Source organism: Oncorhynchus masou, chromosome 12, assembly GCF_036934945.1.
Source record: "Oncorhynchus masou masou isolate Uvic2021 chromosome 12, UVic_Omas_1.1, whole genome shotgun sequence".
Taxonomy (NCBI): Eukaryota; Metazoa; Chordata; class Actinopteri; order Salmoniformes; family Salmonidae; genus Oncorhynchus; species Oncorhynchus masou.
In genome coordinates this window covers 12283048-12296717 of record NC_088223.1, presented here as the reverse complement: position 1 = coordinate 12296717, position 13670 = coordinate 12283048, and the positions used below count along the sequence as shown (strand labels likewise).

Sequence of the window (13670 nt, the reverse complement as noted above, 5' to 3'; positions counted from 1 at the left end):
CTATACTACAATACTACTAAACTATACCACCATACTATACTACTATACTGCTAAACTATACCACCATACTATACTACTATATTACTAAACTATACTACCATACTATACCGCTAAACCATACCACCATAGTATACTACTATACTACTAAACTATACCACCATACTATACTACTATACTGCTAAACTATACCGCTATACTATACTACTATACTGCTAAACTATACCACCATACTATACTGCTAAACTATACCACCATACTATACTACTATACCGCTAAACTATACCACCATACTATACTACTATACCGCTAAACTATACCACCATACTATACTGCTATACTGCTAAACTATACCACCATACTATACTAATATACTGCTAAACTATACCGCTATACTATACTACCATACTACTAAACTATACCACCATACTATACTACTATACTGCTAAACTATACCGCTATACTATACTACCATACTACTAAACTATACCACCATACTATACTACCATACTATACTACCATACTATACTACTATACTACTAAACTATACCACCATACTATGCTACTAAACTATACCACCATACTATACTACTATACCACTGAACTATACCACCATACTATACCACCATACTACTAAACTATACCACCATGCTATGCTACTATACTACTAAACTATACCGCTAAACTATACCACCATACTATACTACTATACTACTAAACTATACCGCTAAGCTATACCACCATACTATACTACAATACTATACTACTATACCACTGAACTATACCACCATACTATACTACTATACTACTGAGCTATACCACCATACTATACTACTATACTACTAAACTATACCGCTAAGCTATACCACCATACTATACTACTATACCACTGAACTATACCACCATACTATACTACTATACTACTGAACTATACCGCTATACTATGCTACTATACTACTGAACTATACTGCACTACTATTCCACTATACTGTACAACAAAAATATGCCACTGCACTATACGACTATACTGCTAAACTATAGCGCTATACTTTGCCACTATACTACACTGCTATACAACTAAACTATACCACTATACTATACAACTAAACTATGCCACTGTACTATACTACTATACTGCTAAACTATAGCGCTATACTTTACCACTATACTACACTGCTATACCACTAAACTATACAGCTATACTATACAACTAAACTATACTCCTGTACTATTCTACTATACTACCAAACTATACCGCTATACTATACCACTATAATATACAACTAAACTATATCACTAAACTATCCAGCTATACAATACCACTATACAACTAAACTATACCACTATACTATACCACTATACTGTACAACTACACTATGCCACTATACTATACTACCATACTATGCTACCAAGCTATACCGCTATATTATACAACTAAACTATACCACTATACTATACTACTAGACTATACCGCTATGCTACACCGCTATGCTATACTACTATACCACTGAACTATACCACTATACTATACCACTATACTACACGACTATTCTACACCACTATACTACCATACTATGCTGCTATACTATACTGCTTTACTGTTCCATACTACTATACCACCAAGCTATACCACTATACTATACAGCTAAACTATACCACCATACTATACTACTATACTGTACCACTATGCTATACTAGCAGGTTTTCTGATGACTGCCTCGCCAGGTTCACCAACTACTTCTCAGACAGAGTTCAGTGTGTCAAATCAGAGGGCCTGTTGTCCGGTCCTCTGGCAGTCTCTATGGGGGTGCCACAGGGGTGCCACACTCTGTATATATCAATGATGTTGCTCTTGCTGCGGGCGATTCCCTCATCCACCTCTACGCAGACGACACCATTCTATATACTTCCGACCCGTCCTTGGACACTGTGCTATCTAACCTCCAAACGAGCTTCAATGCCATACAACACTCCTTCGGTGGCCTCCAACTGCTCTTAAACGCTAGTAAAACCAAATGCATGCTTTTCAACCGTTCGCTGCCTGCACCCGCACGCCTGACTAGCATCAACACCCTGGATGGTTCCGACCTTGAATATGTGGACATCTATAAGTACCTAAGTGTCTGGCTAGACTGTAAACTCTCCTTCCAGACTCATATCAAGCATCTCCAATCGAAAATCAAATCTAGAGTCGGCTTTCTATTCTGCAACAAAGCCTCCTTCACTCACGCCGCCAAACTAACCCTAGTAAAACTGACTATTCTACCGATCCTCGACTTCGGCGATGTCATCTACAAAATTGCTTCCAACACTCTACTCAGCAAACTGGATGCAGTTTATCACAGTGCCATCCGTTTTGTCACTAAAGCACCTTATACCACCCACCACTGCGACCTGTATGCTCTAGTCAGCTGGCCCTCGCTACATATTCGTCGCCAGACCCACTGGCTCCAGGTCATCTACAAGTCCATGCTAGGTAAAGCTCCGCCTTATCTCAGTTCACTGGTCACGATGGCAACACCCATCCGTAGCACGCGCTCCAGCAGGTGTATCTCACTGATCATCCCTAAAGCCAACACCTCATTTGGCCACCTTTCATTCCAGTTCTCTGCTGCCTGTGACTGGAACGAATTGCAAAAATCGCTGAAGTTGGAGACTTTTATCTCCCTCACCAACTTCAAACATCTGCTATCTGAGCAGCTAACCGTTCGCTGCAGCTGTCTATCGGTAAATAGCCCACCCAATTTACCTACCTCATCCTCATACTGTTTTTATTTATTTACTTTTCTGCTCTTTTGAACACCAATATCTCTACCTGTACATGACCATCTGATCATTTATCACTCCAGTGTTAATCTGCAAAATTGTAATTATTCGCCTACCTCCTCATGCCTTTTGCACACAATGTATATAGACTCTCTTTTTTCTACTGTGTTATTGACTTGTTAATTGTTTACTCCATGTGTAACTCTGTGTTGTCTGTTCACACTGCTATGCTTTATCTTGGCCAGGTCGCAGTTGCAAATGAGAACTTGTTCTCAACTAGCCTACCTGGTTAAATAAAGGTGAAAAAAAATAAAAATACTGCTATGCTACTAAACTATACCACACTACTAAACTACACTACTATACTATGCTACTATATTATACTAATGTATTATACTACTATGCTGTACTGCTATGCTATGCTTCTATACTGCTAAACTACACTATTATACTATGCTACTGTACTGTACTGCTATGCTATACTGCTATGCTACTAAACTATACCACACTGCTATACTACACTACTATACTATGATATTATACCATACTACTATACCGCTAAACTACGCGACTTTACTACTATACTACCATGCTATACTACTATACTACTATGCTACTATGCTATACTACTAGACTACACTACTTTACCACTATACCACTATACTACACTACTATGCTATGCTACTATGCTATACTACTATGCTACTATTCTATACTACTAAACTACACTACTTTACCACTATACCACTATACTACACTACTATGCTATACTACTATGCTACTATGCTATACTACTATGCTACTATGCTATACTACTATGCTACTATGCTATACTACTATACTACTATGCTATACTACTATGCTACTATGCTGTACTACTAAACTGCACTACTATGCTACTATGCTACTATGCTATACTACCATGCTACTATGCTATACTACTATGCTATACTACTATACTACTATGCTATACTACTATACTACTATGCTATACTACTACATGGAACTCTATTCCACAATACTACATAGAGCCATGACTACATGGAACTCTATTCCACAGTACTACATAGAGCCATGACTACATGGACCTCTATTCCACAGTACTACATAGAGCCATGATTACATGGAACTCTATTCCACAGTACTACATAGAGCCATGACTACATGGAACTCTATTCCACAGTACTACATAGAGCCATGACTACATGGAACTCTCTTCCACAGTACTACATAGAGCCATGACTACATGGAACTCTATTCCACAGTACTACATAGAGCCATGACTACATGGAACTCTATTCCACAGTACTACATAGAGCCATGACTACATGGAACTCTATTCCACAGTACTACATAGAGTCATGACTACATGGAACTCTATTCCACAGTACTACATAGAGCCATGACTACATGGAACTCTATTCCACAGTACTACATAGAGCCATGACTACATGGAACTCTATTCCACATTAAGTAACTGACGCAAGCAGTAAAATCAGATTTAAAAATCAGATTTAAAAACACCTGATGGAACAGCGGGGACTGTGAAGCAACACAAACATTGGCACACACAGATACGTACACCTGCTTAAATAAAGGTGAAATAAAATTAAAAAATACAAATAAATACACACACACAATAACATACACACGAAACATACACATGGATTTAGTTCTGTAGATATGTGTCAGTGGTGGAGTTGGGGCCTGAGGGCACACAGTGTGCTGTGGAATCTGTGAATGTATTGGAATGTTTTAAAAGTGTATAAACTGCCTTCATTTTACTGGACCCTTACAATACAAATGGACCATTCTGTCTATACAATACAAATGGACCATTCTGTCTATACAATACCAATGGACCATTCTGTCTATACTCTATATAATACCAATGGACCATTCTGTCTATACTCTATATAATACCAATGGACCATTCTGTCTATACTCTATATAATACCAATGGACCATTCTGTCTATACTCTATATAATACCAATGGACCATTCTGTCTATACAATACCAATGGACCATTCTGTCTATACTCTATATAATACCAATGGACCATTCTGTCTATACTCTATATAATACCAATGGACCATTCTGTCTATACTCTATACAATACCAATGGACTATTCTGTCTATACAATACTAATGGACCATTCTGTCTATACTCTATATAATACCAATGGACCATTCTGTCTATACTCTATATAATACCAATGGACCATTCTGTCTATACAATACCAATGGACCATTCTGTCTATACAATACCAATGGACCATTCTGTCTATACTCTATATAATACCAATGGACCATTCTGTCTATACTCTATATAATACCAATGGACCATTCTGTCTATACTCTATATAATACCAATGGACCATTCTGTCTATACAATACCAATGGACCATTCTGTCTATACTCTATATAATACCAATGGACCATTCTGTCTATACAATACCAATGGACCATTCTGTCTATATAATACCAATGGACTATTCTGCCTATATAATACCAATGGACCATTCTGTCTATACAATACCAATGGACCATTCTGTCTATACAATACCAATGGACGATTCTGTCTATACAATACCAATGGACCATTCTGTCTATATAATACCAATAGACCATTCTGTCTATACTCTATATAATACCAATGGACCATTCTGCCTATATAATACCAATGGACCATTCTGTCTATATAATACCAATGGACCATTCTGTCTATACAATACCAATGGACCATTCTGTCTATACAATACCAATGGACCATTCTGTCTATATAATACCAATGGACCATTCTGTCTATACAATACCAATGGACCATTCTGTCTATACAATACTAATAGACCATTCTGTCTATATAGTACCAATGGACCATTCTGTCTATATAATACCAATGGACCATTCTGTCTATATAATACCAATGGACCATTCTGTCTATACAATACCAATGGACCATTCTGTCTATACAATACCAATAGACCATTCTGTCTATATAATACCAATGGACCATTCTGTCTATACAATACCAATGGACCATTCTGTCTATACAATACCAATGGACCATTCTGTCTATACTCTATATAATACCAATGGACCATTCTGTCTATACTCTATATAATACCAATGGACCATTCTGTCTATATAATACCAATGGACCATTCTGTCTATACTCTATATAATACCAATTAACCATTCTGTCTATACAATACTAATGGACCATTCTGTCTATACTCTATATAATACCAATGGACCATTCTGTCTATACTCTATATAATACCAATGGACCATTCTTATCACGTCTGTCTCTCTATACCTCTCTCAGGGAGAGGTGGTAGGGAGGGTGTGTCTTAAGGAAAGGGGGCGGGATGTCCTTGTGCTACAGAGAGTGCCATCATCAGTGACATCATCACCTAATCCCGCCTCATCGCCATCAGGGGGAGGAGCAAGGGAAGAAGATGGAGAGAAGAGGTCAGTATCCTACTTCTCTTTCACTATGTCAATCTCAACCTGTCTCGGTCACTCTCAACCTGTCTCTGTCACTCTCAACCTGTCTCTGTCACTCTCAACCTGTCTCTGTCACTCTCAACCTGTCTCGGTCACTCTCAACCTGTCTCTGTCAATCTCAACCTTTTTCTGTGCCTCTCAACCTGTCTCGGTCACTCTCAACCTGTCTCTGTCACTCTCAACCTGTCTCGGTCACTCTCAACCTGTCTCTGTCACTCTCAACCTGTCTCTGTCACTCTCAACCTGTCTCTGTCAATCTCAACCTTTTTCTGTGGCTCTCAACCTGTCTTGGTCACTCTCAACCTGTCTCTGTCACTCTCAACCTGTCTCGGTCACTCTCAACCTGTCAACCTGTCTCGGTCACTCTCAACCTGTCTCTGTCAGTCTCAACCTGTCTCTGTCATTCTCAACCTGTCAACATGTCTCTGTCACTCTCAACCTGTCTCTGTCACTCTCAACCTGTCTCTGTCACTCTCAACCTGTCTCTGTCACTCTCAACCTGTCTCTGTCACTCTCAACCTGTCTCGGTCACTCTCAACCTGTCTCTGTCACTCTCAACCTGTCTCGGTCACTCTCAACCTGTCTCTGTCACTCTCAACCTGTCTCGGTCACTCTCAACCTGTCTCTGTCAATCTCAACCTTTTTCAGTGCCTCTCAACCTGTCTCTGTCACTCTCAACCTGTCTCTGTCACTCTCAACCTGTCTCGGTCACTCTCAACCTGTCTCTGTCACTCTCAACCTGTCTCGGTCACTCTCAACCTGTCTCTGTCAATCTCAACCTTTTTCAGTGCCTCTCAACCTGTCTCTGTCAATCTCAACCTTTTTCAGTGCCTCTCAACCTGTCTCGGTCACTCTCAACCTGTCTCTGTCACTCTCAACCTGTCTCTGTCACTCTCAACCTGTCTCGGTCACTCTCAACCTGTCTCTGTCAATCTCAACCTTTTTCTGTGCCTCTCAACCTGTCTCGGTCACTCTCAACCTGTCTCTGTCACTCTCAACCTGTCTCGGTCACTCTCAACCTGTCTCTGTCAATCTCAACCTGTCTCGGTCACTCTCAACCTGTCTCTGTCAATCTCAACCTTTTTCTGTGCCTCTCAACCTGTCTCGGTCACTCTCAACCTGTCTCTGTCACTCTCAACCTGTCTCTGTCACTCTCAACCTGTCTCTGTCAATCTCAACCTTTTTCTGTGCCTCTCAACCTGTCTTGGTCACTCTCAACCTGTCTCTGTCACTCTCAACCTGTCTCGGTCACTCTCAACCTGTCAACCTGTCTCGGTCACTCTCAACCTGTCTCTGTCAGTCTCAACCTGTCTCTGTCATTCTCAACCTGTCAACCTGTCTCTGTCACTCTCAACCTGTCTCTGTCACTCTCAACCTGTCTCTGTCACTCTCAACCTGTCTCTGTCACTCTCAACCTGTCTCTGTCACTCTCAACCTGTCTCTGTCACTCTCAACCTGTCTCGGTCACTCTCAACCTGTCTCGGTCTCTCTCAACCTGTCTCTGTCACTCTCAACTTTTTTCAGTGCCTCTCAACCTGTCTCGGTCACTCTCAACCTTTTTCAGTGCCTCTCAACCTGTTTCGGTCACTCTCAACCTGTCTCGGTCACTCTCAACCTGTCTCTGTCACTCTCAACCTGTCTCTGTCACTCTCAACCTGTCTCGGTCACTCTCAACCTGTCTCTGTCACTCTCAACCTGTCTCGGTCTCTCTCAACCTGTCTCTGTCACTCTCAACCTGTCTCTGTCACTCTCAACCTTTTTCAGTGCCTCTCAACCTGTCTCGGTCACTCTCAACCTTTTTCAGTGCCTCTCAACCTGTCTCGGTCACTCTCAACCTTTTTCAGTGCCTCTCAACCTGTCTCGGTCACTCTCAACCTGTCTCTGTCACTCTCAACCTGTCTCTGTCACTCTCAACCTGTCTCGGTCTCTCTCAACCTGTCTCGGTCACTCTCAACCTGTCAACCTGTCTCTGTCATTCTCAACCTGTCAACCTGTGTCTGTTACTCTCAACCTGTCTCGGTCACTCTCAACCTGTCTCTGTCACTCTCAACCTGTCTCGGTCACTCTCAACCTGTCTCTGTCACTCTCAACCTGTCAACCTGTGTCTGTTACTCTCAACCTGTCTCTGTCACTCTCAAACTGAGACAGAGGCAGAGAGACAGGGAGACCGGGAGAAAGCGAGAGAGAGAGAGAGAGAGAGAGAGAAAGAGAGAGAGAGAGAAACAGGGAGAGAGACAGAAACGTGGAGAGAGAGACAGACAGGGAGAGAGCGAGAGTGTGAGACAGAGAGCGTGAGTGAGAGACAGGGAGAGAGAGACAGAGACGGAGAGAGCAACAGAGAGAGAGAGAGACAGAGACAGGGAGAGAGCGGGCGAGAGAGACAGAGACAGAGAAAGAGATAATAGTTTTCTTGTCTTGAAGGGAGAAAGCAAGACTGTTTGCTGCCTCGAGGGTGTGTTTGTGCTTTATAAAGGGAGTGTGTGTGTGTATGTATATGTGTGTGTGTGGGTGGGGGGGGGCTGTGGGAGTGCCTCTGGTGTTAGGCAGGGAGACGGGAGGCCTCAGTACATCTCTTTTTGGCAGTCAGGGGTAGCAGGACAGAGCACCCTGGCCGGGCATGTTGCGCTAGGCAGAGGGGGGTCGTCTGGAGGAATTGTAATGGATCAGAGAACTGTCACACTAGTGGAGCCAGAAGATGAAGAGGCTGGTGATGATGATGACCATAGTAGTAGTAGTCGTAGTAGTAGTAGTAGTAGTAGTAGTAGTAGTAGTAGTAGTAGTAGTAGTAGTAGTAGAAGTAGTACTGTCCCGACCTTCAACGTCCCTTACCTGCGTTACATTGATGATGAGGATGATGAGGATGAAGATGACTGGAGTAGTCTACCTTACATTGATGAGGAAGGTGGGGGTGAGGAGGAAGAAGAGGACAGGGAAGGTAGCAGCTCTGAGGAATACTGCTGCTGTTCCTCCTGTGTTTCTGGCAGGTGTGTGTGTGTGTGTGTGTGTGTGTGTGTGTGTGTGTGTGTGTGTGTGTAAAACTCTTCTCTGTGGGGGTCTGTGTGTAGGTATGTGGTGGTGTCTGGAACACCACTGAAGATTCTAGAACACCTGCTGAGTGACCTACGACTGGACGACCAGAGAGGAACGCCGGAGAGCAAAGAGTCTGGTTAGCGTGCACACACACACACACACACACACACACACCCTGAAGGACTTAATTTGTGTGTTTGTAGGGTATCCACCCACTCTGTCCAGGTTCAAAACGTGCTTTCACTTCCTTATGTTATAATATACATTTTACCAAAACAAATAGGATCATTCATGTTCTGAATCGTTCAGGGGGGGTTTTCTCTACCACATCAATACCGTTATATCCACAAAGTCAGATTTCAGAAACAAATACATCTGATAATAAGGACTGAGCTCTGTTGAGTTTTTGGTTTCTCCTAAGAACTTTTGAGGATTTTACAGTTTGTGGCCGTGGTCTTCAAAGATGTTTCCGCGGGTTACAACAAGCTAAATTGCAATGACACCAAGCTGAATTAAATGTAGAAGGCTTTGAAATAACAAGCTTGGTATACATTCAGTGCTCCATTGACATTTCACAGAGATACGTTTGTTTTTGTGGTAAATCTACTAAAGAGAACAGGAATTCATATGAAAAGTGTACACTGAAATATGACAAATTTACACTAAAATATGAAACGTTTACACTAAAATATTAAGTGTACACTAAAATATGAAAAGTTTACACTAAAATATGAAAAGTTTACACTAAAACATGAAAAGTGTACACTAAAATATGAAAGGTGTACACTAAAACATGAAAAGTGTACACTAAAACATGAAAAGTGTACACTAAAACATGAAAAGTGTACACTAAAATGTGAAAATGCTACATTTCATGTCTCAAAATCAGTATCCATCTGACCTCTGTATTGTTTTATGTCCTGCGGATTCGAGGGGAAAGATGAGATCAATCTGAAAGGGATCCTGGCAGGTGGCCAGTAGCCTTTATTCTTGCTCAGAATCTGATGTGATGCCATTTTCCAGTATTTTTCCCAGATTTTTCTCTGGCCTCTAGTGATTTAGTCACCCTGATTCCGGCCATCCTACAAGGGTAAAAACTACAAAAACTATTGATTGGATTATGATAGAGACATGAGGTTTGAACCATTGGTTTTCATAGAGGGCATGCTGTCCGGACCTCTGGCAGTCTCTATGGGGGTGCCACAGGGTTCAATTCTTGGACCGACTCTCTTCTCTATATACATCAATGATGTCGCTCTTGCTGCTGGTGAGTCTCTGATCCACCTCTACGCAGACGACACCATTCTGTATACTTCTGGCCCTTCTTTGGACACTGTGTTAACAACCCTCCAGGCAAGCTTCAATGCCATACAACTCTCCTTCCGTGGCCTCCAATTGCTCTTAAATACAAGTAAAACTAAATGCATGCTCTTCAACCGATCGCTGCCTGCACCTGCCCGCCTGTCCAACATCACTACTCTGGACGGTTCTGACTTAGAATACGTGGACAACTACAAATACCTAGGTGTCTGGTTAGACTGTAAACTCTCCTTCCAGACCCACATCAAACATCAAAAATTAAATCTAGAATTGGCTTCCTATTTCGCAACAAAGCATCCTTCACTCATGCTGCCAAACTATCCTACCAATCCTCGACTTCGGCGATGTCATTTACAAAATAGCCTCCAATACCCTACTCAACAAATTGGATGCAGTCTATCACTTTGCCATCCGTTTTGTCACCAAAGCCCCATATACTACCCACCATTGCGACCTGTACTCTCTCGTTGGCTGGCCCTCGCTTCATACTCGTCGCCAAACCCACTGGCTCCATGTCATCTACAAGACCCTGCTAGGTAAAATCCCCCCTTATCTCAGCTCGCTGGTCACCATAGCATCGCCCACCTGTAGCACGCGCTCCAGCAGGTATATCTCTCTGGTCACCCCCAAAACCAATTCTTCCTTTGGCCGCCTCCCCTTCCAGTTCTCGGCTGCCAATGACTGTTCTCGGCTGCCAATGACTGGAACGAACTACAAAAATCTTTTTTCAGAGCAGCTCACAGATTACTGCACCTGTACATAGCCCACCTATATTTTATCCCAAACAACTACCTCTTTCCCTACTGTATTTATTTTATTAATTTATTTATTTTGCTCCTTTGCACCCCATTATTTTTATTTCTACTTTGCACATTCTTCCACTGCAAATCTACCATTCCAGTGTTGTAACGGTTTTCTTTCTCCTCTTCCTCTGAAGAGGAGGTGTAGCAGGGATCGGACCAAAATGCAGCGTGGTTATTTTGAAACATATTTCATAAAAGAATAAGCACGAACAATCCAAAACAAGAACCGTGAAAACCTGAACAGCCGTATCTGGTGCAAACTAACACTGAGACAGGAACAATCACCCACCAAACACTCAAAGAATATGGCTGCCTAAATATGGTTCCCAATCAGAGACAACGATAAACACCTGCCTCTGTTTAAGAACCACTTCAGGCAACCATAGACTTTTCTAGATAACCCCACTATACAACAATCCCATAACCTACAAAAAAAAACCTAGACAAAACACACCACATAATTAACCCATGTCACACCCTGGCCTGACCAAAATAATAAAGAAAACACAAAATACTAAGACCAGGGTGTGACCAGTGTTTTACTTGCTATATTGTATTTACTTTGCCACCATGGCCTTTTTTTGCCTTTACCTCCCTTATCTCACCTCATTTGCTCACATCGTATATAGACTTGTTTATACTGTATTATTGACTGTATGTTTGTTTTACTCCATGTGTAACACTGTGTCGTTGTATGTGTCGAACTGCATCCTGGCCAGGTCGCAATTGTAAATGAGAACTTGTTCTCAACTAGCCTACCTGGTTAAATAAAGGTGTTCTCAACTAGCCTACCTGGTTAAATAAAGGTGTTCTCAACTAGCCTACCTGGTTAAATAAAGGTGTTCTCAACTAGCCTACCTGGTTAAATAAAGGTGTTCTCAACTAGCCTACCTGGTTAAATAAAGGTGTTCTCAACTAGCCTACCTGGTTAAATAAAGGTGTTCTCAACTAGCCTACCTGGTTAAATAAAGGTGTTCTCAACTAGCCTACCTGGTTAAATAAAGGTGTTCTCAACTAGCCTACCTGGTTAAATAAAGGTGTTCTCAACTAGCCTACCTGGTTAAATAAAGGTGAAATAAATAAATAGAGGATTATCTTTATGTGCACCACTCCCTCCCCAGCTCTCAGAATATGGCCACGTGTCGCAACACAACCGTTATTTTTACTCTCCCTTTCTCTCTCTTTCATTCTCTCTTTCATTATCTCTTTCATTCTCACTCTCATTCTCTCATTCTCTCTTTCTCGCTCTCTTTCATTATCTCTCTTTCATTCTCGCTCTCATTCTCTCTTTCTCGCTCTCTTTCATTATCTCTCTTTCATTCTCGCTCTCATTCTCTCATTCTCTCTTTCTCGCTCTCTTTCATTATCTCTCTTTCATTCTCGCTCTCATTCTCTCATTCTCTCTTTCTCGCTCTTTTTCATTCTCTCTTTCATTCTCTTATTCTCGCTCTTTCATTCTCTCTTTCATTCTCTCTTTCATTCTCTCTCTTTCATTCTCTCTCTTTCATTCTCTCTTTCTCGCTCTCTTTCTCGCTCTCTTTCATTCTCTCTCTCATTCTCTCTCTCTCTTTCATTCTCTCTTTCATTCTCTCTTTCATTCTCTCTTTCATTCTCTCTCTTTCATTCTCTCTTTCCCATTCTCTTTCTCTTTCTCTCTTTCATTCTCTCTTTCATTCTCTCTTTCATTCTCTCTCTTTCATTCTCGTTCTCTTTCTCTCTTTCATTCTCTCTTTCATTCTCTCTTTCATTCTCTCTTTCATTCTCTCTCTTTCATTCTCGCTCTCTTTCTTTCTTTTTCTTTCATTCTCTCTCTTTCTTTCTCTCAGGAATGTATGTAGCTATAATCCCTGGTGATTAGTTTTCTTCATTGTGACTGTGTAGCAGGAGCAAGGAGCAAGGAGTGGGTGGTTGCGTGTGTGTGTGTGTGTGTGTCTGAGTGTGTGGACTGAGGTGCGTTGGAGTGTATAGGGTTTGTCAGTCTGTGGTGGTCCAGACATGTTACAGTCTGAATAACGTCACCTGTTGACAGATGACCATCTTGGGTAGAAGAGTCTTTGGCCCCGAAAACAGAGCTGAAGGGATGGAGGAGATGGAATGAATAGAGGAGGAGATGAAGGAGAGAGAGAGAGAGTGTGTGTGTGTGTGTGTGTGTGTGTGTGTGTGTGTGTGTGTGTGTGTGTGTGTGTGTGTGTGTGTGTGTGTGTGTGTGTGCCTGCCTGCCTGCCTGCCTGCGTGTGTTAAGC

The 13670-nt window shown here is 41.7% G+C and overlaps 1 protein-coding gene across 4 annotated transcripts in view; it reads left to right on the top strand.

Moving 5' to 3' along the window:
• The window catches only part of LOC135549560 (rap guanine nucleotide exchange factor 5-like), a 102855-nt gene that overhangs the window by 69694 nt on the left and 19491 nt on the right, over nt 1-13670 (top strand). For all 4 annotated transcript variants that reach the window (XM_064979635.1, XM_064979636.1, XM_064979637.1 and 1 more), the window contains exons 10-11: nt 6093-6238; nt 9340-9440. In XM_064979635.1, coding sequence (XP_064835707.1) covers nt 6093-6238; nt 9340-9440 — 247 coding nt within the window. The remainder of the gene's footprint in view (nt 1-6092; nt 6239-9339; nt 9441-13670) is intronic.